Source organism: Solanum stenotomum, chromosome 8, assembly GCF_019186545.1.
Source record: "Solanum stenotomum isolate F172 chromosome 8, ASM1918654v1, whole genome shotgun sequence".
Lineage (NCBI taxonomy): Eukaryota > Viridiplantae > Streptophyta > Magnoliopsida > Solanales > Solanaceae > Solanum > Solanum stenotomum.
This window is the reverse complement of record NC_064289.1, coordinates 55215398-55242126: the sequence shown is the minus strand read 5'-3', so window position 1 is coordinate 55242126 and position 26729 is coordinate 55215398. Positions and strand designations below refer to the sequence as shown.

At 34.1% G+C, this 26729-nt stretch overlaps 2 protein-coding genes and 2 non-coding genes across 4 annotated transcripts; 2 read left to right on the top strand and 2 right to left on the bottom strand.

Annotated features, from left to right (window-relative positions):
• Window positions 1–4391: 4391 nt before the first annotated feature.
• Window positions 4392–4473, bottom strand: TRNAS-AGA (transfer RNA serine (anticodon AGA)). The gene has a single exon. It is a non-coding gene; the product is annotated as a tRNA-Ser (tRNA).
• A 563-nt stretch (window positions 4474–5036) lies between these two features.
• On the bottom strand, window positions 5037–5109 carry TRNAR-CCU (transfer RNA arginine (anticodon CCU)). Its single transcript has one exon. It is a non-coding gene; the product is annotated as a tRNA-Arg (tRNA).
• A 3955-nt stretch (window positions 5110–9064) lies between these two features.
• Window positions 9065–16385, top strand: LOC125872029 (ubiquitin-activating enzyme E1 1). The gene is made up of 7 exons (XM_049552682.1): window positions 9065–9281; window positions 10596–10969; window positions 11190–11407; window positions 13127–13921; window positions 14145–15013; window positions 15107–15542; window positions 15644–16385. Exons 2-7 carry the CDS (start codon window positions 10609–10611, stop codon window positions 16238–16240), a joined length of 3276 nt encoding a protein of 1091 aa, XP_049408639.1. The 5' UTR covers window positions 9065–9281; window positions 10596–10608; the 3' UTR covers window positions 16241–16385.
• A 595-nt stretch (window positions 16386–16980) lies between these two features.
• On the top strand, window positions 16981–26529 carry LOC125874116 (uncharacterized). Its single transcript, XM_049554937.1, has 11 exons — window positions 16981–17064; window positions 17160–17369; window positions 21492–21549; window positions 21667–21710; window positions 21811–21891; window positions 22606–22676; window positions 22965–23075; window positions 23840–23922; window positions 24061–24277; window positions 25204–25287; window positions 26105–26529. Exons 2-11 carry the CDS (start codon window positions 17274–17276, stop codon window positions 26172–26174), a joined length of 915 nt encoding a protein of 304 aa, XP_049410894.1. The 5' UTR covers window positions 16981–17064; window positions 17160–17273; the 3' UTR covers window positions 26175–26529.
• The last annotated feature ends 200 nt before the right edge of the window (window positions 26530–26729 follow it).

The window sequence follows — 26729 nt, the reverse complement described above, 5'->3', positions numbered from 1 at the left end:
CTTCACTTTACTCGAGCTAATCAGGCTTGATGTCGGGAATAGAAGAAGATTTGATTCACCAATAGGCGAAGAAGCAATTTCAGTATCTACTATTGTCATCTCACCACATTCAATCTTGATGACAGATAGTTCAGTATTTGATGTTAAAAATTAATTTGATAGTGATGATATGACAAACAACATCAAAAATAAAAATGAAACATCGAAACAAGATTTTTTAAAAAAAAAATAGAGTCTATCTATCTTTTATGTCAATTAAATCGATTAGGGGACTTAAAATCTTAACATCAAGAAGCAAAATAGTAGATATATAGGATTATGTTAAAGAAATTATATTTCTACATATTCACCTTGATGAAGGTTTGAAAATGAAATATTTTATTGTTAAAGATATTCTAGTGTTTGTGGGATAATTTGAAAGATAAAAGATATTATTTTTTCCACAAACACGTTTTAATTAGATTCATTTAAGACCAAAATTTGCTAGTAAAGTGGGCCAATGAGCATACACAATCATTTATTTTATGATACGATATTATTTTAATGACTATGATATTGGATAAATAGTATTGTTTTCATCATTACATAACATTACAGATTTTTGATAACTTGAAGGATAAATCTATAAGATAAGTTGGATAGGGAATAAAGTTACTAAAAATAAAATAAGATTATTATATGTAGGGTAGGGGATGGATACAGTTACTAAGGATAAAATAAGATTAATAATTAAAGACAAAATGAGAAGAAAAAAAAATGGATAACTATGCGATCACACCATAGATGCCGTTACACAAAAATGAGATTGTTTGTGATTACCTAACGATGAATTTAGCATACAATACAATAAAATTTAAGTAACAAACATGGCATCGGACCAAAACACCTAAACTCGTTTGTGTGGTATATTATATATGATTTTATATCATAGATATGTGCAGTAGCGGATCCATAATTATCACTAAGGGATGTCAATAGTTGTAGTAAAAAATATAATTATGAGGCTAGTAGGACTAGAACAAGCGACCTCAAGGAATTTTCACAACGCTTCAATCACTATTCATTAGACTAAACATTTAAGTACTTGTTTCAAGAGATGTCAATACTTATATATATGTCTATTAAACCAAAATTTGACCTCTATATACAATGTAATTTTCCGACAGAGGGGTATCGCTTAACACCCCTTTGGTAAGGGTGGGTCCGCCCCTGAAGACGGTAATAATTTATTACTTTATCCATGCATAAATATTAAATATTAATATTAGTACTTTACTGGTTATTACCTTTGTTATTTAGCCTTCAATTCATATTATTATCCTAAATCTTTTATTTGTGTTGCACTTGTGTAGTTTTTTTTTCATGTTAGGTATTATTGTTTCTATTTTATATACATTTTGTAAAGTTATGTTATTGTCCTGTCGCCGAAATTATTAGAGATGTCATATATTTATTTTATGAGTATTTTTTATTAGTTAAATCGAAACCGAATTGTTGAGTACCAAACTCGATAAACCGAAAACCGATAAAAAATATCTTATTAATTTAGCATATTTAAAAATAAAAAACCAATAAACCAAATCGAAAATACATAAATTGAATTGAACTGACAAAAAAACACATCTACTATAAGCCGATAGATTAACAAACTAACATATTTTGCCCTTTTACGTTTACACCTTCTCAAATTATTATAAGAAAAATTCTAAAAAAATAGTAGAATATGATCTTTAAACTTGTTTTATTTTCTTTTACTTGTTATAATTGAAAAAAAAATGATTAGATTGGAGATTCGGTTTAACATTGATTTCCCTATTAAAAATAGAAAAAACAAATTTCATAAGTAATAATCTAAATGATATTCATGAATTCGTGACAAAAAATCATCACAATAAAAGATCCGAACAAACAATAATGTTATAAAAAGACATAATTGTAGAATGGAATTATTACACTGACATGAAATTGTTTTATAAATTTATTACTTTCCCATAAAATATCAATCAAATGTAAAAGAAAAACGTTAATAATTGGGCCAACAATTATCAACTTGATAAAAGTGTTCTATTCATCAATTAATGTTTCTTTCTTCTTTTCACTACAAAAATAATAATAAATGGAACTAACTACAAAATAAATGACTAATCTATCACTAAATTATTCATTTCTATAATATCAATAATATCCATCGCTACGGATTTTGTTAGCTAGTTAGGAGATCACGACGGCAAATAGGGTAATAATGACTATTCTCTAACCATCTTATAATGCAATGAAACATATACGAGCGAGGCGTTATAATAACTCCCTTTATTCCAAGTTCTTCTAAACAAATCACACAATCATTCTTCAAAAGATCTTCATCAACTTCTATTCTATTTATCGATTGCAATATAGATGATTCATCCTTTATCATCCGGTCAACGATTATAGTCATACCAACATAAACATTCAACTTCATACTATCATCATCGATCATAGATTCACGTATCTTAGCTAGCATATCACGGATGACAACGTGACGATAATTCTGATCGAATTCTTCATCCAAATTTACGAGTTTTCCATGCATAGTGCGATAGAACAATATGTCATCACACGACGTGTATAATAAAGGGTGAAGGTTGAAAGAAAGGGATTTAGTATGAATTTTCTCATGGTGGGGTTTAGAGTTTTTAGACCTATATTGTTCAATAGTTTGAATACAGAATTGAACCACTAAAGATCCAGGAAAAAAATTATTAGTGTTACTATTAATATCATCTATTTGTTGAACTATGAGGGATGCATCTGATGGAGAATTGTGGTATTCAAAATTAGCAGCCATAATACGTTAATGTTAAAAGATTGATCAATTATTGGAATTAAGTAAAGTAATGTCAAACCAATATTATATACTAGTTAAGAAGCAAATTAATCCTAAACCAACTCAAATTAGGACAATAAAAATTAGTCCTACAATTCAAATTAGGAAACTAAATTAATCCTAGACCAACTCAAATTAGGACAATAAAAACAGTAGTTCTACAATTCAAATTAGGAAACTAAATTAATTAATCCTAGACCAATACAACTTAGGAAACTAAATTAAACTAATTTTAACAATTACAATTATTATTATTGTATGGAATATATTTTGTTGCTAAATTGCCATGCGACTAATATAAATAAATATCCTATAGTATTATTATTGAGTTTTTAGTGGGTATCGCTATTCGTATCAATTGATATATTAGTGTATTTGTTTAGGAAATTTTTATTGTTTTTAATAGGGAAAATGCATAAGTACCTCCAACGTATGCCTGAAATCTCAGAGATACATTTATACTATACTAAGGTCCTATTACCTCCCCGAACTTATTTTATAAATAATTTTCTACCCTTTTTCGGCCTACGTGGCACTATCTTTTGGGTCCCGCGTGTGTTGACAATTTTTTCATTGATAGTGCCACGTAGGCCGAAAAGGGGTAGAAAATTATTTATAAAATAAGTTCGAAGGGGTAATAGGACCTTAGTATAGTATAAGTGTGTCTCTGAGATTTCGGACATAAGTTGGCGGGTACTTATGCATTTTCCCTTTTTAATAGTTTAAAGAATGTCGGTGTGCAAATATTTGAGTATTTTTAATTGTTTGAGTTTGAAATAGAAAAAAATCTTGGGAGCTTCTATAAGCTAGGGGTGTGCAAAAGAGAATCGATCAATAAATAAACTGAAAAAATGTTATTAAATTATTAGTTTAACGGATTTTTATGGTTCTACAATAATAGTCAGATTTTTGGTTTGATTTATTTTTTTAATACTAAATTATTGAGTAAATCGATAGCCCATTAAGACAGACGGTATGACAAGTGAAAAGAAATGATTTAATATTTTTTTTTATCTCTCTGTTAATTTTAAACGTTTGTTTCGTATTTTATTATGAATTTACTATATGTGTATTCTTTGAACGTAATCGCTTACGAATGTTACTACAATATGTTATCGGATAAAGTAATGAAAGCAATTTATATAATACCTAAAGATACAGTCTATTAGCAAATACATAAAACTAACTTACCGTTGCCTTATTACATATGTTTCAAATAAGCAATCTTGCTGTCGGATTTAGAATTTATATTTAATACGTTATACTTTAAAATTCTTTGCATATAAATTATAATACATGATTATATGTTAGGGGTGTGGTGGATGATAAATACTTCTTCATCTTTGATCAGAGGTTTCGAGTATGAAATTCTCTGAGTACGAAGTCTTTGTTAGGAAACAATTTATCTTCAGAGTGGAACTTTCCATGATTTCAAATTTAGTCGAGATTCAATGCGGATATCAAACACCGGATAAGAGATCAAAAAAATAGTCTTGTGTTAGAGTTCCTCTCAACATGAAAGGGGCGTGAGCGGCAGGATTCGAACCTGCGCGGGCAGAGCCCACATGATTTCTAGTCATGCCCGATAACCACTCCGGCACGCTCACTGAATGAACTTCTAAAACATCATTAATTTTTACTTTAATTATTTGCTTAGCTAATTAGTATGTTAAACAAAAGTTAGAAATGTGCAAAATAGTAAAAGTATGCACGAAATTACACTCAAATATTTGTCTCAATTGTTATCAAGATATTTTCTAACAATAAATGTCTTATATGAGTACAAATACATGATTACATGTTAGTATTGAATTTAGAGATCATCAATTGGTGTTGAGTTGTTTATGTTAATTGTAACGGTGTTAAATTTTGAGACATCACTTGGTGTTGAGTTGTTGCAAAGAGAAGGGGATTAACAAAAAATGGTAATCATAGGAAGTGAACATAGCAAAGGGTATGAATCAATAAAATATATTTAGCTTCAGAATAAAATAGCATAATCTCCCACTTGAATTTTTTTTAAAAAAAAAATTCAATCGCGTGATTAACAAAAAATGGTAATCATAGGAAGCGAACATAGCAAAGGGTATGAATCAATAAAATATATTTAGCTTCGGAATAAAATAGCATAATCTCCCACTTGAATTTTTTTTTAAAAAAAAAATTCAATCGCGTCAGGTAGGGGTCGAACCTACGACCTTCTGCTTAGGAAACAGACGCTCTATCCACTGAGCTACAGACGCCAGATGTTATTCCAAGTCAGCTTTTAGTTTATATTCTAACATACTATTCATTTTGGGAATAATCCAAGTTCGCGACAAGTAGTCCCACTTTGGCCAGCGAGACTCTAGAAAAGGTAATTCTACTCTCAAGACTCGAATCCACGATAAAAGTGATATATGTATTGTATTTTATCATTTTCATCACAATTCACAATATGTTTTTTGACACATATAGTACATAGGTGGACATATATACTCCTATAGAAGCGAATGAAGATGTGTTTATTATGTTGATCGAGCTACAAACTCTTTTCATTCCGTTTTAGATGTGATAGTTTCCTTTTTGAGAGTCAAAACGATTTGAATTTTGATAATATTTTAAGATATATTTTTTCATCATATTTATGTGAAAAAATTGCAATTTATAATAGTATTTACGTATAATTTTGAATATCTAAAATTTTATTTTAGAATATCGAATATATGAATTTAACCTTGAAAAGTGGTTAAATTGACTCTTAAAAAATAAACATGACAACTGAAAACGAAAGGAGTAATAATTCGAAGAAAAAAAATCCAAGTTTTCAAACAACATCTGAAAGAAGAACAATCAATTTATTAGTAGTATTTAGTAGTAATTCAAAAAAAGCGAGCGATGACCGCGAAAAGCTTTTAGGAAATATGAAGAGTATTTTATAATATAATGGAAAAATGACAGCTGACCTACATTTTATTTTGAAAGCATTAATATATCCTCTCAGTTTCATTTTACTTTTTCCTCAAGAGAATATTTTTTAGGAATTTAATTTTTATTAATTATGATTTAAAATTCTACATTTAATAATGAAATTTTGATATAATTACTTAATTATAACAAGAATAATACTGAAAGAAAATAATTTTTTAAAATTTATTAAAATAGATAAATATAAAAAAATATCCCTTTCATCTCATTTTATATGACATTTTTTCCTTTTTAATTCGTCTAAAAAGGAATGTTATTTTATTATAATTAGATACAATTCAAATTAAAAATTCTCTTTTTACTCTTAATGAAATAATTTATGAACCCGCAAATAACTAAAGATTAGATAAGACGATAATTTTTAGTTATTTTTTTAAAATACCGTATCTAATCAAACACGCTACATAAAATAAAATGGAGGAGTAATATACTTTTTTTCGTATAAAACCAAATAAAATAAGACGGGAGAATTTATATACTACTTATATACTCCCTCTATTTAAGAAAGAATGACCCAATTTTTTTTTATTTTGTTTAAAAAAAATGATTTCTTTTCTTTTTTTTGCAACAATTTAATTTTAACTTTCCACGTGACATATTTAAGATAACAAATGACATTTTGATATTATTGACATAACTTTAATTTAGAATCACAAGATTAAAAAAATATTTCTTTTTTAAAATTTCGTTTCAATTTAAATTAGGTCATTCTTTTTTAAACGGATGGAGTGACATAATTCACTGCTTCAACTTTATTGAATGGCCATTATGTTATTACTTTTAGCCCAAGTTTTTGAAAAGTGTCTTGGCAGTTGACACACCGCACTATGCAGGCAATGACGTTGATCATTATGAAAATTATCGGCCCATATTCATAGTATTTCTAAACAGGAATGTTTTTTTAATCCGAGAAACCCGTGGTCGTTTGTTCTAGCCTTTGTTTTTTGGATGAGCGCTCTATGTTGAATACTTGTGTGTTCAGTAAATTTTTTATTGTGTAATAGTTTGTAAATTATATTGGGAATGTAAACTGTACTAGACAAGTTTTATACTACGTGTTCGATTCAGAAGACATTAATGGGAATTAGTCTCGGGTCATCCCACCCTCCAAACCAACTGAGTCATCTCGAAGGACAAAAAGTATATAATATCGCTCGAATAAATAGCACTAGGCAAACCCAAAATAGGAATGTTGATAACTATATTTCATATATTCATATTGTGGCGTCTGTAGAGAGCATAATTGATTTGCTAACTTAGCATTTCACCCCACATTTAAGATATGTTTTAATGTAATAGGAATTATATTTTTGATTTTAGATAGGTAAAAAGAACTTATAGTAATAATTTAAGTTATTTTTCACAATTATGTTTAAAACTCTTTATGTCACAATTTATATAATTTACTTTTTTTTAGTCAATCTACAAAATAAATAAATTATAGGAAGAAGGCACAAGTATTCCTAAACTATAATCGAAATTCCAGAGACACACCTTAACTAAACTAAGGTCCTATTACCCCTGAAGTCATTTTATATATAATATTGTACACCTTTTGGCTTGTGTGACACATCCCGTGACTCCACGCAGTTGAGGCGCGTGGGAGATATTTGGATGTTACGTAAGCCAAAAAGGTGTACAAAATTACAAAAAAACGAGTTCAGGGGTAATAGAACCTTAGTTTAGTTAAGTATCTAAGATTTGGGTCATAGTCTAGGGAGGTTCTACCTTTTCCCTAAATTATATTTAGTAACAAGTTAAATTTATAATCTTCATTTTATCTTTAATAAAATGATTTATATAACTACATAAATGACAAATATTTGTTACTTATTTTAAATCACAAGTTTCATAAAAAAAAATTCTTAGCTTTTACTCTTGCGTCAATAATAGTTATCTATTATACTTCCGTTGTCCCTAATTACTTATTCAAATTTCCTTTTTTACTTGTTCATTCTGACAATTCAAGAAAGAACAATTTTATTTTATTTTATGTATTATACCCTCAATTAATTAATTATGAAAAAGGTAAAATTTCTTGAAAATCTTAAATTTTTAATTCTTAAAATATAGGGGTTAAATGACAAACTCACTATATCAATCATTGTTTTCTTAATAGGTGTGTCAATTTAAAAGTGGACAAATAATTAGGGATATTGGAGGGAGTACTATTTTGGAATGTCCAATAACATTTGTCCACTTTATGAAAATAATTAATCATTTTACACTTAGTTTCTAATTTATCTTTTATCATTAATCATACCCATTCTTCTTTTAAATTTTTTAAGAGATTATATTTATTATATTCAAANTTTCTTAATAGGTGTGTCAATTCAAAAGTGGACAAATAATTAGGGATATTGGAGGGAGTATTATTTTGGAATGTCCAATAACATTTGTCCACTTTATGAAAATAATTAATCATTTTACACTTAGTATCTAATTTATCCTTTATCATTAATTATACTCATTCTTCTTTTAATTTTTTTAAGACATTATATTTATTATATTCAAATGGTTATTGTTTGCAACAAATTTTAAACATATGGAAAACAAATCAACCGCACAAATAAAATATGAAGAAACATAATTTTATTTATCAAGATTGCGGGTACAAATTTTGTTGATCCCTTGATTCTACTTTCTTAAGATTTATCCATGAGTCAAGTGCCGTTTGTGGCGTATTTCTCAACCTAGGATGATTTGAACAAGGACCGTTAGTGACATATTTCTCAAATTAAGATGATTTGCGTTTGATCTCTTTATGAATATTTCATGAGTTTGTGGAATAGTTGAGATATTCTAGATGCCTTTTGAAGGGAATATAGTTAGGTATGAACTAGGGTTTAGGATTGAGTAGTCTCCAAAAATTCTAATTATAATTAAACCCATAGAGTCTCAATTCAAATTCAACACGTTTTATAAAATCCTACAAAATGTCAATATTTATAATTATATAATAACATTATGATTCTATTTATAATTTCTTAAAATAGAAAATATACATAAAAAAGGAGAAATATATTAAATTAAACTAAATCACATAAACTTAAGATCAACAAAGTATACAGTACAGATAGATTAATTTTGAGTTTTTAAGATTTGGTAATATAAACTTGTATAAGCGGTGATGCCTTAAATCATCACCATTTTAGTACTTTCTAGAACCAGTAAACACACACAAAATAAAAATAAAAAACAGTCAACCTTTTCTCTTTCCCCGTTGCAAAGAGAGATGCACGTAATGGAAACGCTACCCATTTTTTCTCTGTAAACCCCCCAAAATCTCTATGCCGAGAAATTTTTTCTCTCACACACAAAATCCATAAATACCCCCTCACCTCTTCTGTATCGAAACTTCTTCTTCACTCTACACATGAAAATTCTTCTCCATAACTTCTCCATCTTTCGGATCACTCATCTTCACTCATATCTTCTCATTCAATCGGTAATTTTCTCTATCTCTGCTCTAAATTTTGCTATCACGATCTACTCAGATGTTGAATTTTGCTGTGGCGATTCACTGATATGTTGAATTTTGCTGTGGAGATTCACTGATATGTTGAATTTATGGCGATTCACTGTTGTTATCACGATTTAATGAGATTTAGTCGTCGTCGTCGTTCTATATAGTCATACTTTTTTTTTTTTTTGGTTTTTTGCTTGTGCGAGCTGCCTTGATTGATATATGTATTTGGAATTAGTTGCAAACTGCGGTGTTTTATCTCTCTCGATCCATTGAGATGTTGAATTTTGCTGTGAGGAATTACTGAGATTTAGTCGTGATTTTTTTTTGCTTGTTTGAGAGCTGCCTTGGTTGATATATGTATTTGGAAGTAGTTGCAAACTACGATATTTTCTCTCTTACGATCTACTGAGATTTAGTCGTCGTCGAACTATGTAATCATACTTTTTTTTTTTTGGATTGTGCGAGCTGCCTTGGTTGTTATATGTATTCGGAACTAGTTGCAAACTACTTTATGTAATCTCTCACGATCCACTCAGATTAAGTTGTTCTATATGATCATACTTTTTTTTTTTTGCTTGTGGAATTAGTTGCAAACTGCGATATTTTTTCTCTCAGGATCCACATCGTTGTCCTGTGTAATTATATGTTAGTTGCGAACTTGATATTTTATTGGTCAGGATCCATTGAATTTGTGTGAGAGAAAACTTAAATAAGTCATGATTTTGTGTTTTCGGTACAAGCGACTTTGCTTGATATATGGTGTTTGGAATGTGGAATCAATTGCAACTGATAGTTTTATATATATTTCTTGTTGTCACGATCAACTGAGTTGTAAGAATATGCCTTTGTCTTTCAGTGCAAGCTTCTTTGCTTGATATATTGTATTTGGAATAAATTACAAATGACATAAAGTAAATGGTAGTTTTAGGTATTATATTGTTATGATATATGGAATTATTGTGCTTTGAGTTTTTGCATTTCTTCTTTGCTTGATATACTGTACTTGGAATAAATTACAGATGACACAAAGTAAATGCTAGTGTTAGGTATTTATGATGTTATGATATATTGGATTATCGTGCTTTTTTACGTTTCTTCTTTGCTTGATATACTGTATCTGGAATAAGTTACAAAGGACACAAATTTATATACTATTGGTATAGTATTTATGTTGTTCTGATACTTCGGGTTATCCTGCATTGGATATATGCATTTCGTGTCTTTTGATTTTGCATTTTTGAGTTGTTTTCTGATTTTGGCTGTTTCAATGGGTGTTCGACGAGCGTTAAGCAGTTTGTTGCACTATATGCTTCCTAAAAAGAGACCGGCAGAAGGCGTGGTAGTTGAAGGTAACAGTAGCAGTTGTGATCCAGAAAGTGCTCTTAAAAAGCCTAGAATTAGTTGCGTGATTTCTTCTGGTACCAAAGAGAATACCAGTGGTTGCAGTAGTAACAAGGTCGTAAGTAATAATACAAACGGTAACGCTAGCAGCAGTAGTGTTGGTGAACGGTCAGTGACTGAAATGGCTTTTGATGATGGAAATCCACATGATATTGATGAGGATCTCCACAGCAGACAGCTCGCCGTGTATGGCCGTGAAACTATGCGGCGGCTCTTTGCTTCTAACGTTCTTGTCTCGGGAATCCAAGGGCTTGGTGCTGAAATAGGTATTTGTTACTGTCTCTTTAAAAAGTGTAATGCAATATAAAGTTATACATAAGTTACATGTACTTGCACTTGTTAACCGGTGTTGCAATAGCAACAACTGTAGATTATATAAGATTGAATACTGGACCTTTTCTGGTGGGATCATGTCAATCAGGCTATTTTTGGTATTTTAGTGTTTCTTTGCATTTGTGTGATATATGTATTTCCATGTGATTGCAGCAAAGAATCTTATACTTGCTGGTGTAAAGTCTGTGACTCTGCATGATGAAGGACAAGTGCAGTTGTGGGATTTGTCGAGCAATTTTATTTTCTCAGAGAGTGATGTTGGTAAGAACAGAGCACTTGCTTCTGTTCAAAAGCTACAAGAGCTCAACAATGCTGTGGTTGTCTCAAGTTTGACGACAAAATTGACCAAAGAAAAGCTTTCTGATTTCCAGGTAAGGTGCCATCTTTGAGTTTAGCTTTTTTTCATGGAACAAGTTTGGTTGTTCAACGGAAACTATATGTTCTCACTGATGCATGGTAACTCCTAAGAGATGTGATAGACCTTTGGAAGTTCTTTGGTGCAAATTAATAATATTGTCTTTGATTTATCAACCAAAAGTTAAAATGAAGTCCGAGATATGTATGCTGTTTTCGTGCAAAAGGTGGATGCTACTTGTCAAAAAAAAGGTGTCTGCTGTCGTATATGTTTAAGATCTCATTGACCATATTTCTATTCCCGCCTGTCCCCAATGAATGGCCCTACTATCTTTAAACAATCTACTCCCTCCATTTCAAAGTATGTGGTGTTTTTAAATTCTTATTTTGTTTTAAAATAAGTGATGTTTCACAAAACCAAGAAGGCATTATGATGTTCTTCCAATTCTACCTTTATTTAAATAATAAAGAAAGTTTTACATAATCAAGAAAATTAGAGAGCTACGTCTTTTTCAAGGTAGTTATTACTCGTAAGTTAGTAAAAATACATCTTACTTTTAGGAATGAGTAGTTTTCTTAAAGGGATGTGCCCTAGCTAAAAACACAACTTATTTAGGAATGAAGGGAGTAATTAAAAACTATTGGTACTAGCACATATGGATTTATTTTACTTGACATGTATTATGCATCTTGTAACAATTATTTTCGCATATACTTATTGGATAATATGAATACCATATTCATTGTTCAAACTTTCATCTTGGTCTCCTCATGAAAGTCATCCATCCAAATGAAGCTAGTTGGGATGGGAGGTATGTTTATCTAGTGAGTTATCAGGTCAAATTGTCCAACTAGACAATTATTCGCCTCTTGACATTGTATTGTGATGGATCTCTCTTTGAATTAGTAGAAATAGTTGTCTGAATTATGTTCATCATTTCTCTTGGTGAGATGCCTCAAATTTTATGGATGTTGGTAATTGATCAAAACCAATCTGATTCTTCGAACTTTTCTGAGAGGTGGAAATCATACACGATTGATGTCTGTAGACCCAATGTTTCGAATACAATATGGGAACAATTCAGGATAGTTTTTTTGTCCTTATGCTGGCCTGAGATGAATTTTACTTGAAGAAACATGGTCAGGGAGGATTCATATTAGCTGACCCCTACTTGTTTGGGGTTGACTATTAGTTTGTAATTGTAATTATAGAAGTGGATATGCTCACATCTTTCGATGTTGTGTTGATTTGCATATGCTCGTGTTGATCTGTACTTTAACTCTTAGTATGATTTTTGGCTGGTGCTGCCTGACTATCCAAATAGACTTGTGGATTTTGTGGTAGTATTTCTATATAAGGAGATATGACTTAGTCGGTAGAAACAAGTTCCTTCAACCAGAGAAATCTATATCTGTTGTGACTTTTGGGAATGTAGTGCACACTTACTGTCTTAACTCTTAATCATACTAAATTCTTGCAATTTGTTCTTGTTGAGGAATATCAATTTGCTAAGATTTATAAGCATTTGGACTTTTGGGAATGTAGTGTGCATTTATTCACTACCTTAATCATGCCAAATTCTTGCAATTTTTCCTGTTGAAGAATATCAATTTGCTAAGTGTTTAATCTCCTGTTGCAAACTCATTTGAACTTTGGACTGCTAAGAAATTCCAATCTAACCGTCTGACTAGATAGTTTCCTGCCAAACACTGAACGGTATGTTGTTTTAATGCAGGCTGTGGTATTTACTAACACCAGCTTAGAGGACGCACTGGAATTCAATGACTACTGCCACAACCATCAACCCCCTATTGCATTTATCAGAACTGAAGTGAGGGGTCTATTTGGTTATGTCTTCTGTGATTTTGGCCCTGAGTTCACAGTTTTTGATGTAGATGGTGAAGAACCTCATACGGGTATTATTGCATCAATTAGTAATGATAACCCTGCCCTAATTTCGTGTGTGGATGATGAAAGGCTTGAGTTTCAGGATGGGGACCTAGTTGTCTTTTCAGAAGTACAGGGCATGACAGAACTTAATGATGGCAAGCCAAGAAAAATTAGCAGTGCAAGACCTTATTCCTTTACCCTCGATGAAGACACAACGAACTTTGGTCCCTATGGGAGAGGTGGTATTGTTACTCAGGTGAAGCCACCCAAAATTTTGAACTTCAAGACACTGAGGGAAGCTATCATGGATCCTGGCGACTTTCTTCTTAGTGATTTTTCAAAGTTTGACCGCCCACCTCTGCTACATTTGGCATTCCAAGCATTAGACAAGTTCAGATCAGATTTGGCACGATTTCCTCTTGCTGGTTCAGAAGATGATGCTCAGAGGCTGATATCTATTGCCACCAATTTAAATGAAAGTAATGGGAATGTCAAACTGGACGATATAAACCCAAAACTTCTACAGCAGTTCTCTCATGGTGCACGTGCCGAACTTAATCCCATGGCTGCTATGTTTGGTGGTATTGTCGGGCAGGAGGTTGTGAAGGCTTGCTCTGGGAAGTTTCATCCACTTTATCAGGTTACAAATGCTGTTACTGTCTTCTGTCGATTTCATTCTATTTAGTTCTTTTTTTTCAGAGGTCCTTCCTTATTCCCCCCCTTCCCCACACCAAAGATAGGGGTGGGGGAGGCATTACCGTGAGCAATTAATTTGGTTGCTTGATTATTTTTTTGATTTATGCATGAGGGTCTAAAGGACACTGACTTTCTTTAGTCGTCGTTTTTGTTATATTTGTTTACAGTTCTTTTACTTTGACTCCCTGGAATCACTTCCAACTGAACCACTGGATCCTAGTGATTTAAAGCCATTAAATACTCGGTATGATGCCCAAATCTCAGTTTTTGGGCAGAAATTCCAGAAGAAACTAGAAGATGCCAAGGTGTTTTTGGTGGGATCTGGTGCCCTGGGTTGTGAGTTTCTGAAGAACTTGGCTTTAATGGGAGTTGCATGCACCGCGCAAGGGAAATTAACAGTGACTGATGATGATGTTATTGAGAAGAGTAATCTTAGTAGACAATTTCTCTTCCGTGATTGGAACATTGGCCAGGCAAAATCTACTGTTGCTGCTGCTGCTGCAACATCAATAAATCCCCAGCTCCGAGTTGAAGCTTTGCAGAACCGTGTGGGTCCTGAAACTGAAAATGTGTTTGATGACACTTTCTGGGAGAATCTTAGTGTGGTTATTAACGCACTTGACAATGTCAATGCAAGACTTTATGTTGATCAGAGATGCTTGTACTTTCAGAAGCCACTGCTTGAATCAGGGACCCTTGGTGCCAAATGTAACACTCAGATGGTGATTCCCCATCTGACTGAGAATTATGGTGCATCAAGAGATCCTCCAGAGAAACAAGCACCAATGTGCACTTTGCACTCCTTCCCACATAATATAGATCATTGTTTGACATGGGCACGATCCGAATTTGAGGGTTTACTTGAGAAAACACCAGCCGAAGTCAACGCTTATCTTTCTAATCCAAGTGAATATACATCTGCACAAACAAATGCTGGGGATGCTCAAGCCAGAGACAATTTGGAGCGTATTCTCGAGTGTCTAGATCGAGAAAGCTGTGAAACTTTTGAAGATTGCATTGCATGGGCACGTCTCAAGTAAATACACTACCATTTTGCATTTGTCCTTTTGCATATAATAACATAGCGGTGTCTCTATTTCTGCTGTTTCTGACCTTTGTTCTTTTCCAGGTTTGAAGAATATTTTGCAAACCGAGTAAAACAATTGATTTTCACTTTCCCCGAGGATGCTGTGACCAGCTCTGGAGCCCCTTTTTGGTCAGCCCCCAAGCGCTTCCCTTGCCCCTTGCAGTTCTCTTCTACCGACCCAAGTCATCTCCATTTTATCATGGCTGCATCCATATTACGCGCTGAAACATTTGGTATACCTATTCCTGATTGGGTTAAGCACCCAAAGAAACTGAGTGAAGCGGTGCAAAAGGTTATGGTCCCATGTTTTCAACCTAGAAAAGATGCAAAAATTGTGACTGATGAGAAGGCAACCAGTCTCTCTTCATCAGCTTCTATAGATGATGCTGCTGTCATTGATGAACTTATATCAAAGCTGGAGTGCAGTAGGAAGAATTTACCACCAGGCTTCAGGATGAAACCTATTCAATTTGAGAAGGTCCCAATTTTGTGATGTTCCCCCTCCCTTAATACTCTAGTTAAAAATTTGCATGATGCTCAGATGAATTTCTCGGTGACTGATGTTACATCTAATCGCAGGACGATGACACTAATTACCACATGGATCTTATAGCAGCACTTGCCAACATGAGAGCAAGGAACTACTGTATCCCTGAAGTTGACAAACTGAAAGCTAAGTTTATCGCGGGAAGGATCATTCCAGCAATTGCGACTACGACTGCGATGGCTACGGGTTTGGTTTGCCTTGAGCTGTATAAGGTTCTAGATGGCGGTCACAAACTGGAGGACTACCGGAACACGTTTGCGAACCTTGCTCTACCTCTTTTTTCCATAGCGGAGCCAGTACCACCCAAGGTCATCAAACATAATGACCTGAGCTGGACTGTTTGGGATAGGTGGGTCATCAAGGACAATCCTACACTGAGAGAACTAATCCAATGGCTTGCAGACAAAGGACTGAATGCTTACAGCATTTCATGTGGAAGCTGCCTGCTCTTTAACAGCATGTTCCCCCGGCACAAGGAACGAATGGACCAGAAAGTAGTAGATTTGGCAAGGGACGTGGCAAAGATGGAGATACCACCATACCGGCGTCACTTGGATGTTGTTGTTGCCTGTGATGACGACAATGACGAAGACGTTGATATTCCTCTGGTGTCTGTATACTTCCGTTGAATTTTCTTGTTAATCAATTCCAGTATTTGTTTAGAAGTTCAGGATCATACATCTTGTATGCACTATCCTCCAGTCCTCTATGTTCTAATACTATAAGATACACGGCAAGATTCTTTTCCATAGCAACTTTGATCCTTACTATGTCAATTGATGGTGCCTCGCTATATTTTGAACCTGACTTCGTGTTGTATGTATATTCTGCATTTTGTCAATTATGTTACTTGTCAAGATATCAGGAAATTGGCCTGAGAGGTGAGTGATCTTAAATTTCAATGTTGATGTGACTGAGAAGTAATGTTAAATGACTCACAGTCAATCGAAATTCAAAATAACGGATTAAATAGAAATGTGAACCCTAGTTATATGGCCAATAATGACATGATAGAACCTGTATTTTCAACTTGAATTCTAGTGAGCGCGTAGACATAGCTATTTTTGATTTTTTATGAATAATTTAAACTTTAAAATGAAAATTGTTTTTTGAAACTTTTTAGAATTAATTGAATTTCGAAAAATTATTCGATTCGATATTCAAACAATTTTATGAAATATTATTTGGCTAAACGAGCACACCTAGTTTTGTTAGAATAATAGCTCATGACTCCTTTGTTTGTGAACTTTGGACTAAATCTGTCCACTTTTTAAAAAATAAAGGATGTTTTACATTTAGTACTATACATAAGGGAAAAAACTGCTACTATACCCATACATAAGGGACTATCTCAGTCTCTTTTTCTCAAATTTCACAAAGCCAAAGACTTGTTAGAACTAATTTCTTCAGACGAAAACATCTTCAGCTGCCATGGCGACTGTACGAATGATCGGTAAAATCTTACTGCCTTCTGTTTTCCAGGTCAATTTATCGTAATCAGAAGTAATTTTTGATCTTCTATCTAATTATATTTTCTTATTTGAGCAGATATAGCGGTCAATTTTACTGGTAAGTAAGCAGCAAAATGCAATTAGTATTTCCAAGATTCATTTTTTTTGTGTTCATTCTATGTTTTGAAGAAACCCCAACAATTCAGATAGCATGTTCAAAGGGATATACAATGGAAAACAATATCATATGGGTGACATTCAAGCTGTGTTGAAAAGGGCGTGGAGTGCTGGTGTTGAAAGAATAATAGTAAAAACCCTTCAAACTTACTCTTTTATTTGTTATTTACTGGATTTGTTTGAATGGGGTTCGAGTCATAGAAGCAGCCACTAATGTTTGCTTGCATTAGGGTAGGTAGACGGTCTATATCACACCCTTCAGGGTGCAACCCTTTCCCGAACCCCTCTAATGCGGAGTGCTTAGGGTACCGAACTGCCCTTTTTGTTTGAATTCTGTTGCGGTTAAGAAGATGATACAATGTGGAGCTTTTTGAAGTATCTTACAATGCTTTTTAACAGGTTTTGGTTTTCTTCTATCTTGTTGTAAAGTTCCACATTTTATATCAAATCTGACTTACAATTCTGATGTGTTAAAAATCCAGATGATTCACCCCTTAAAGTACTAAAAGATGGACTACTCCATTGTAAAATCACGGTTCTTAAATTATTACAATAAGGTTGCGGGTTTGAGCTGTGGAACAGTTTTTTTAGAAATGGAAGGTAAGGCTGTGTAAAATAGACCCTTGTGGTTCGGCTTTTCACTGGACCCCATGCATAGCGGGAGCTTAGTGCACCGGGTTGCCCCTTAAGGAAAAGGGAAAAGAGGAGAATGTTTAACGTAATACATGATTGTTGGTATTTATGTTGTCGACCCTCGTTCTCTGTGTTTCGGTTAGTTTTGTTTCTTCAATCTTGACGTTGCATTGATATAGTTAGAAGAAATATATCTGTCAGTTTAACTGTTTATCCAAATGACTAATACCAAGTCCAAATAAACCTAATTGCTGTTTTATAGTGATTTGGGTGATAAAGAATTTGTTCAATTAGCTTATACTAGTACCAAAAAGATCTCTTTTTTATTAATTACCGGACTTGTTCTACAGCAAGAACTAGAACTACTACTCAATAGTTGGAATCAATCAAATACTTGAAGATTAGGTTCTCTTGCAATAAGAGTTCTCTACATATCTTACTAGCACACAAACCAAGATACATCTATTTCTTCCACTTGTAACTGAAAAAATACCCTTGGAATGACCCTTCCAACTGATAGTGTCCCTTTTGTAGTGATCCAAAACAATGTTGCTTAGCATTTGAAAGAGACCTAACCTTTCCATTTCCCAATCATATATATCCCTTCTCAAACTCGAAGTCCAGCTTGTGATATACAGAATTCTGCAATTGTCCCATTGTGATGTGTTGATAGATAATAAAAAACCAAGAAGTGGTCTTTTAGTGGGATATGGCCCAACCACGCATCTTCCCATAATCTGATTTTCCTTCCATTTACAAGAGTAAACCCCATACTTGTCTCGAACTTGTTCCAAAGCCCTCTAATTTGTTCCCATACCCCGGTGCCATGAGGCATTATAGACTCTTTGGCACGCCATGGATTGTCCAGAGAGAACTTTTCCAGTAAAATTCTCCTCCAAAGTGCATTATCCTCCATGTTAAATCTCCAATGCCACTTACCGCTTTCATTATTACATTTTTTATTCCTAGATTCCCCTTCCTTTTATCTTTGGTGACTGTTTTCCAGATTACAAGACAAATAGGTTTTGCTAGTTCATTAGCTTGCCAAAAAAAAAATCTCTCCTTAATTTGTCCATGCGCTTCAACACTGAAGAAGGAGCTGAAAAAAGAGACACAGTATAGGTGGGTAGTGCGCCAAGAACACTGTTAATTATATTTTGATTCTATGTTAGCACCCTTTTAGTCTACCAACACACATGGAAGATTTAAGGAAATTCGAAAGTAGATTTCTTCAGCTTATAAGTTATTTATTTTTTATTTCTGTCCAGCAGTGTTTGTAGTAGAGTATTACAGCTTTTTGGTTATTTGTTTTTCCTATTTCTAGGTAGCAGTTGTTGCAGTAAGGAGGTTATTCCTCCACTTTCTCATTTCAGTTGTAATAGGAAGTTACTTCCTTGTTTTTAGATGGGTGGTTAATCCACTAGTGTTGTGTTTAGTGTTATTTGCATTCAATGAAATGATAAGCAGAAAATTAGTCAAGTTTTTGTGTACTTTAAACTCGAGATTGCAGGTTCTCTCTTAACGAACCATCACCATAGGTAGAAAAAAGAAAACTTCAGATTTTATATTGCAACGTCCCGTAACTAGATCCTTAACAAGGGACCATAACAACTTGGTATCAGAGACAGGAGTTATGGGAGACCAAATTCAACATCAACTAGCAGAATTAGTGAATTTGTTTCAAGAAAAACGTGCAGCCAATTTAGCCAGACATGAAGCAATAAATGCTCGCTTGGATGCACTCACACAGGATTTAGTAAATTCTAAGGTCGATTCTGATTCAAATGAACATATCAGTTAGAATCGTGGTTGGAAGGGGAAAAATAGAGTCGTTGGAGGGTTAGGATCAGAAGCAGGAGGAAGTTTCATCATTCCTCGACATACAAAACTCGATTTCCCACGATTTAATGGCCAAGAGGACCCTTTGGGATGGTTGAACAGATGTGAACACTTCTTTCGACACCAACAAACTCTGAAAGAAGAAAAAGTTGGACTTGCTTCTTTTCATTTGGAGGGCAATGCACAACTTTGGCTTCTGCAATTAGAGACAGATCTGCCTCAACTGTCTTGGGATGACTTCAAACGTCATTGTAACCTTCGTTTTGGGCCACCAATCAGAAGTCAGAAATTGGGAGAATTGACTAAGTTATGCCAGATTGGGTCTGTGGCAGATTACCAAGAAACATTTGAGCAGTTAATTTCGCGGGCTGGTACACTTACGCAGTCACAAAAAATTGAACTTTATATCAATGGTGGTCTTACTGATTATATAGCAATTGAGGTTGAGTTGCATAATCCTCCAGATTTGTCTACGGCGATGAGTTTATCCCGAATTTATGAACGCAAGGAACAACCCATTTGTTTGCAAGTGTTAGATGCTTGCAAATCAAAGACAACAGATTTCTCACCTCAACATGTCAAATTTGTGAAGAAACTGACCAGACCTGAAATGGAGGAAAGGCGACTTAAGGGACTTTGTTTCAACTGCAAGAAGTTATTTTGGATTGACTCTATATACGATGAGGAAGAATTTGTTGGAAAAGGGGGAAATACTAATACTTTCCACACTTAGCGCTTGAGGGCAAGCGTGATCTGAAGAGGGGAGTAATGTTAGCACCCTTTTAGTCTACCAATGGTCTACACATGGAAGATTTAAGGAAATTCGAAAGTAGATTTCTGTCCAGCAGTCTTTGTAGTAGAGTATTACAGCTTTTTAGTTATTTATTTTTCCTATTTCTAGGTAGCAGTTGCTGCAGTAAGTTGCAGTAAGGAGGTTATTCCTCCACTTTCTCATATCAGTTGTAATAGGAAGTTACTTCCTTGTTTTTAGATGGGTGGTTTATCCACTAGTGTTGTATTTAGTGTTATTTGCATTCAATGAAATGATAAGCAGAAAATTAGTCAAGTTTTTGAGTACTTTAAATTCAAGAGATTGCAGGTTCTCTCTTAACGAACCATCACCATAGGTAGAAAAAAGAAAACTTCAGATTTATATTGCAACGTCCCACAACTAGATCCTTAACAAGGGACCATAACATTCTACCACCCAAGGAGAGATATTGTCTCATCCAATTTGCCCACCTCTTTTCCATCTTATCAAGGACGTCATTCCAAATTGTCACCGATTGTGTTTGTCTCCCAATAGTAAACCCAAATATTTTTTATGCTAAGTCTGCATGCTTCCAACAGATTGTAGCTCTTTTGATATAATTACCTTCATGTGATTCTAGGCCTACCTTGTCCTCCTTCAATCACCATGGTTTCACATCTATGCATCACTCTGTCTGGAGGTTGACGTAGGACATGACTAAACTATCTCAAGTGGCCTTCCGTCATTTTATCCTCTATGTGTGCTACATGTACCTTCTATATGATGTGATCATTCTTATCTTGTCGAATCTGGTATGATCGCACATCCATATCAACATTTTCATTTTTGCAACACTCACCTTATGGATATGTTGGACCTTGGAGGCTCAACATTCACTCCCATTAACAATTCTTAAAAAAAAAATCATTCAACTCCCATAGTTTACATTTATGGTCTTACAGCCATTCTATGAACTTGCCTTTCACTTGTTCTACTGAAGATCATAATTTGGTTAGGTTTTCCTTCCAGGTAACTGGTGGCTCTCTTGAAGAATCAAAGGAAGCTCTTGCCATTGCTGAAACAGATGGTTGTCCATATGTCTTTATTTAGCTGATTTACTCTGACTAATGTTATTTGTTTGCAGCTAGTTGGCTTCTCAAATATATTGGCACGTCTGACCTTGAGAACTAACTCTTTTTTGCAGCAAGACTTTTCTGTACTGTGGGAGTGCACCCGACAAGATGCAAAGTGGGTTTCACTCTTGTTGTTTTGTAATGTCCTACAGAAAAAAACCTACCCATTCATATATGTTGGATGCTTTGTCATTTTCTTCTTCGTTCTCAATCAGGAATTTGAAGACAGTGGGGATCCAGAAAAGCATTTGCAGGATCTTTTGACATTGGCTAAAGAGGGAAAAGAAAAAGGAAAAGTATGTTCAATTTTTCTGTATATAAGGTTATGGATTTATTGAACCTACACCTTCTTAGTAAATGCCCTGTTCAAATTAGCAACTTTTGAAAAACTTTAATACTATACTTCTTAATGTGTGAACTACGAGCAGTTTAAGCTCCTGGGTTAACTGATCTTATGTTTCAATTGCTCCAAACTTTTTCGAAAAGGATTTGTTCCTATAATGACATTAGTATATCCAAAAGAATACTGAATCATTTGCACACTTTTTAAGATGTGATATTTTTAGCAATTTAAGCTCGTCCTTTAACTGCTTTGAGGTTTCAGTGCCTCCAAATCAAGGGACGAAAAAAAATTGCCCCAAAATGAGCTTAGAAGATTTTAAGAATTTTACAGGCTCTAACATTTGGAGATCTACTTTTTGGGCTAACTTCCTACATTGTGCTAGGAAGACGGCAAACAAACATTGGACGCTGTAAGTAGTTTATAATGACAAGATTTGTTCATAAGATGCACATTTGTAATGCATTCTAATGATATAGCAAGTCGCCCATCATGTGATTCATTCCTTTTCTCTCGTGAATATACACTTCTGCATAAATCTTTTCTTTATTGGCTAGCAAGTTTTTTAGAGCTAATTTAATTGTGACTATATATCCTTGGTGCCTAAAAAATAACTATAGTTTATCTTCATTTACTTGCTTTGCTAACGACAAAATTCATTTCAAACAAGGTGGTTGCGATTGGCGAATGTGGGTTGGACTATGATAGACTTCACTTTTGTCCATCTGATATTCAGAAAAAGTATGTATCTGCTTCAAATCACCCACCCCTATGAGTTCTTCCTTCACAATTTACAACACTCTTGCTCTCTCACATCCCCCAAGCAAAAGCAAGTGGCGAAGCTGCGTTGCTCAATCCCCGCACCACTCCCCACCCCCAAAAAAACCCTGTTTTTGGTGACATTTTCTCCGAAGGAGTTACTTCTTCCTCAACTTGTTGCCTAGGCGCACCTTTTGGTGACTATTGTTTTGTAGACTTACCTTGTTTCCACTTTGCTGATGTGCTCTTGCTTTCTATTTTGAAATATAGGTACTTTGAAAAACAGTTTGAGTTGGCATATACAATGAAGCTGCCAATGTTTCTTCACATGCGAGCAGCTTCTCAGGATTTCTGCGACATTCTTCAACGAAATAAGGATCGGTAATTTTTTGTACTTGTTGGAGATGACGCAAAATGGCTCAGCTTTAATTTTCACCTTGTAATCCTCAGAAGACTTGCAGAAAGATCAGGTTAATTAATCTAAAATCTTGTAGTCCTTCGGTTTTCCATAAGCCAGCTTAAAGGGGGGAAGAATTAATAAACCTCCAGTATCTCATGATTTCACAACTGTATGTCTGACACCTATATCTCACTGCTTTTGGGATGAAGCCGGACGCCCATTACTAGAAGGCTACCACGTATGTGGGTTCAGGGAAAAGCGAATGTAGACAGCGTTACCTCCTCATGTCAGAGTTTGTTATTGGGCCAACCTATGCCGAGATTTGCTATTGCAAGATCAATGTAAAACTTCAAATGCTGTTTGACTGGATAATTTGTCTTATGGAGTGGAGATAGTACCATAGTCTTGTTTTGTTTGATTAAGTGATATTAAACAACATTATCATGGTTCAAGTTTATTTGATTCATTGTTGCAGCTTTATATAAATCAGTGCTATCAAAAGTCCTAAGGTCTGTTGGGGCTTTAAGTGTAAACCACAAATAAAGTGTGGGCATTGATTATAAAAAGGCGCCAAGGGAGACTATATGTTTAGTTCAAGACTAATAATTATAAGCATGAATGACACTGAAGCGCACATTAAGCGACGTGAAGCGCTCAATACGTTTTGGCCCTGCTTCAGGGCTTAAGCATGCCTTTGACAACACTGGTATAAATGGCATTCTGATAAACCAGTTGTGTTGAACAGGTTTGTTGCTGGCGTTGCACACTCTTTCACTGGAAGTGCTGAAGATTGTGATAAACTTCTTTTATTTAGTAATGTTCTTATAGGTGAAATCTCCGGTTCATTGTATTCTATCTTTTCAATTTAGAAGCTGTCATGCTCATGTGTTTTCCATGAGATAAAATTGCTCAACCGTGATTTACTTAGATCTGTTTATGTCTCTTGATTTGAACAACTTATATTAGGAATAAATGGTTGCTCTCTCAAGACACCTGAGAACCTTGAAGTTGTGAAGGGTATACCTGTTGAGCGAATGATGATTGAAACAGATTCACCATACTGTGATATTAAGAATACACATGCTGGGATAAGGTATGTGAAATCCTCATGGCCTTCAAAGAAAAAGGATAAGCATGATCAACAATGCCTTGTCAAAGGTCGCAATGAGCCTTGTTTAGTTCGGTGAGTGTCATAGTATTCTTATTGCTAGTTATATGATTCTTTTTCCATTTCTAATATACATCAATTCGAATTTTGTTCCTGAGATTGAAGTTGATTGAACATGAAAGCTACTACTTGTCAACTTCCATGTATTTCTAAATTAGATATTCTTTATAGGATACCAGTGTTCTGTATCTTTCCTTCTTTTATCCCTTAAATACACTTTTATATATTAAAGATTTACTTTCAATACTTATTTAATCAAAAAAGTAATTTTAGAGTCGGGAAAGGATACAAACTTGGACAAACTCATTCTAAGTAGAGCTGGAAAGGAGAATATCTGAGATGTGGATGGAGGCAGAGAAGGGGTAGAGAACTATCCTTGCAACACATTCCCTCTGAACTTCAAATTGGCAAGTGCCACAGTCCAAAAATAAATAAACTAAAAACCAAAAAAATAAAATAAAAAAATATACAAAAAGAGTGAAAACTCAAAGATTATGTGTGAAAAGTGTTAACTATTCGATCTGGGACTTGAGCTTTCTTGAAATTTGTCTTTCTATTTATGATCTGTCAACACGAGTGCTTCCAATATTGTCGGGCCTATTTCGAACTTTCTGGTCTTACTGGTTACTAGAATAAGTGGTTGTTTGCTTCAACAATGAGGTGTGGTTTGGGGTTGTAGGGTTTGAATTTGAACTTAGAGACAAGTCTGATGCATTCTTTGGTAATTCCTATATCATCCCATGAATAAAAGCGAAGTACCAGCTTATCCCCCTTTTACTTTGTTCCGGATGCTTTTAGTTCTCTCTAGATTGTGTCTGTTGTGAGATATTTTCCCATTACTTGTGCCTTGGCAATATAGCAGTACTACTAGCTGCATATGATTCTCTGTATCTCGAGTTTGATCTTGATTTCTTGAAAAATATCAACTCTCTTCTTCCCAGGCAAGTGCTTGAAGTTGTTGCAGGCACTAAAGGTATCACTGACATAGACCAACTGAGCCAGACACTGTACCATAATACGTGCAGGTGATTATAATGTCTCCTCTTTTTCACATCTCTATACTTGTACAGCAAGAAAATAGATGGGTTTCTTATACTAAAGACATGCTAAACAATTGGAAAATGAGGGTTAATTTTCATTTCCTAAGACACAACTTGGACGCCTTTCAAGGTATTCCCATTCTTCTTACTTTTGGTGCCAAGAATGCTTTCTTATAGTAGGATTTGAAAATTTTGGTTCTTTTTAGCCAAGGGATTATCTCAGTAAACCAAAATTTTGGGATTATCTCAGTAACCCAAGTTTTTGGTTCTTTTTAGGCATCTCAGAAATTATTGATTCCTGGGGAGAGAGCCTGGCAGTTTTCTGCTTGCACTTCCATGTCTAAGCAATTTCTTTTACATAATGTTCTTGAGTCAAAAAAGTATTGGGATGAAGTGATTAGGCAGGATATGGCACAATTTAGCTATACGAGGATATGATAATTGATAGGAGGGTGTGGAGGTCGAGAATTAGGGTAGAGTGTTAGTAAGGTAGTCGGACGTATTTCTTTTCCTTTCACTTGAGTAATATTATTCTTATTTCTTGTTATTTTAAGATTTCTATTACTGCATGTTCCTTTAGCCTTCGTTATCTTATTACTTTTCTTTTTTAACATTCTTTGAGTCGAGGGTCTATCAAAAACAACCTCTCTACCTTCTCAAGGTAGGGGTAAAGTCTGAGTGCACTCTGCTCCCCCCTAACCCCACATGTGGGATTCTATAATACTGGGTTTGTTGTTGTTGTAATGTTCTTGAGTCACTCATGAAGATTTGAGCTCATTCACGTGACCGTGAACGTTTTCAGGGTTTTCTTTCCACATGATTTGGATTCGGCAGCAGAAGCCCTTCTTGCTAGTGGTAGGGAAGATCTATGAAGTTGCTGCACTCTGCTAATCTTTCATAGTGTATGAGAAACAAACAAAACGCAACTTTTTAGGATAAGAATTATGTTGGTTTTAATTTTTTAAGATAAATGCATTCTGTTCAATGAAGAAAACACAGATTTAAAGTTGAGCAAAAGTTATTGGATTCGGTTGAACTTATATCAGGACTTCTAGGTCCACTCTTGACAACAACAACAATGCATTATTTTCTTATAGTTATTTATAATGAAGCTAATGATGAAATCGAACATGTTTCTTTATATATTATATTGTTAGAAGTTTCATGTAATAACCTCTAATTTGCTATTTTGCAAAATTGTGTTAGCAAGACATTGATTTTTCAGCATACTTGTTGTAAAATATATGGCAACTGTTGCTATAAGTAGGTGTTTGAACCTGAATTTGAAATTATGCTTTTGTAGGTGTTTGAACATGAATTTGAAAATTATTTGTTTTGAAAAAGTAAAATATATTTTTACGAATCTATCTATATAACAAATACCTTGAAAAAGATATAGTTCTTTATTACTCTCTTCGTTTCAAATT

Coding starts and splice junctions, on each gene's coding strand:
- LOC125872029 (XM_049552682.1), top strand. CDS start 10,609: ATGCTTCCTAAAAAGAGACCGGCAGAAGGCGTGGTAGTTGAAGGTAAC. Junction 10,970..11,189: donor AGGGCTTGGTGCTGAAATAG/GTATTTGTTACT, acceptor ATGTGATTGCAG/CAAAGAATCTTATACTTGCT. Junction 13,922..14,144: donor AGTTTCATCCACTTTATCAG/GTTACAAATGCT, acceptor ATTTGTTTACAG/TTCTTTTACTTTGACTCCCT.
- LOC125874116 (XM_049554937.1), top strand. CDS start 17,274: ATGTTCAAAGGGATATACAATGGAAAACAATATCATATGGGTGACATT. Junction 23,076..23,839: donor CTTCAACGAAATAAGGATCG/GTAATTTTTTGT, acceptor TGTGTTGAACAG/GTTTGTTGCTGGCGTTGCAC. Junction 23,923..24,060: donor ATTTAGTAATGTTCTTATAG/GTGAAATCTCCG, acceptor AACTTATATTAG/GAATAAATGGTTGCTCTCTC.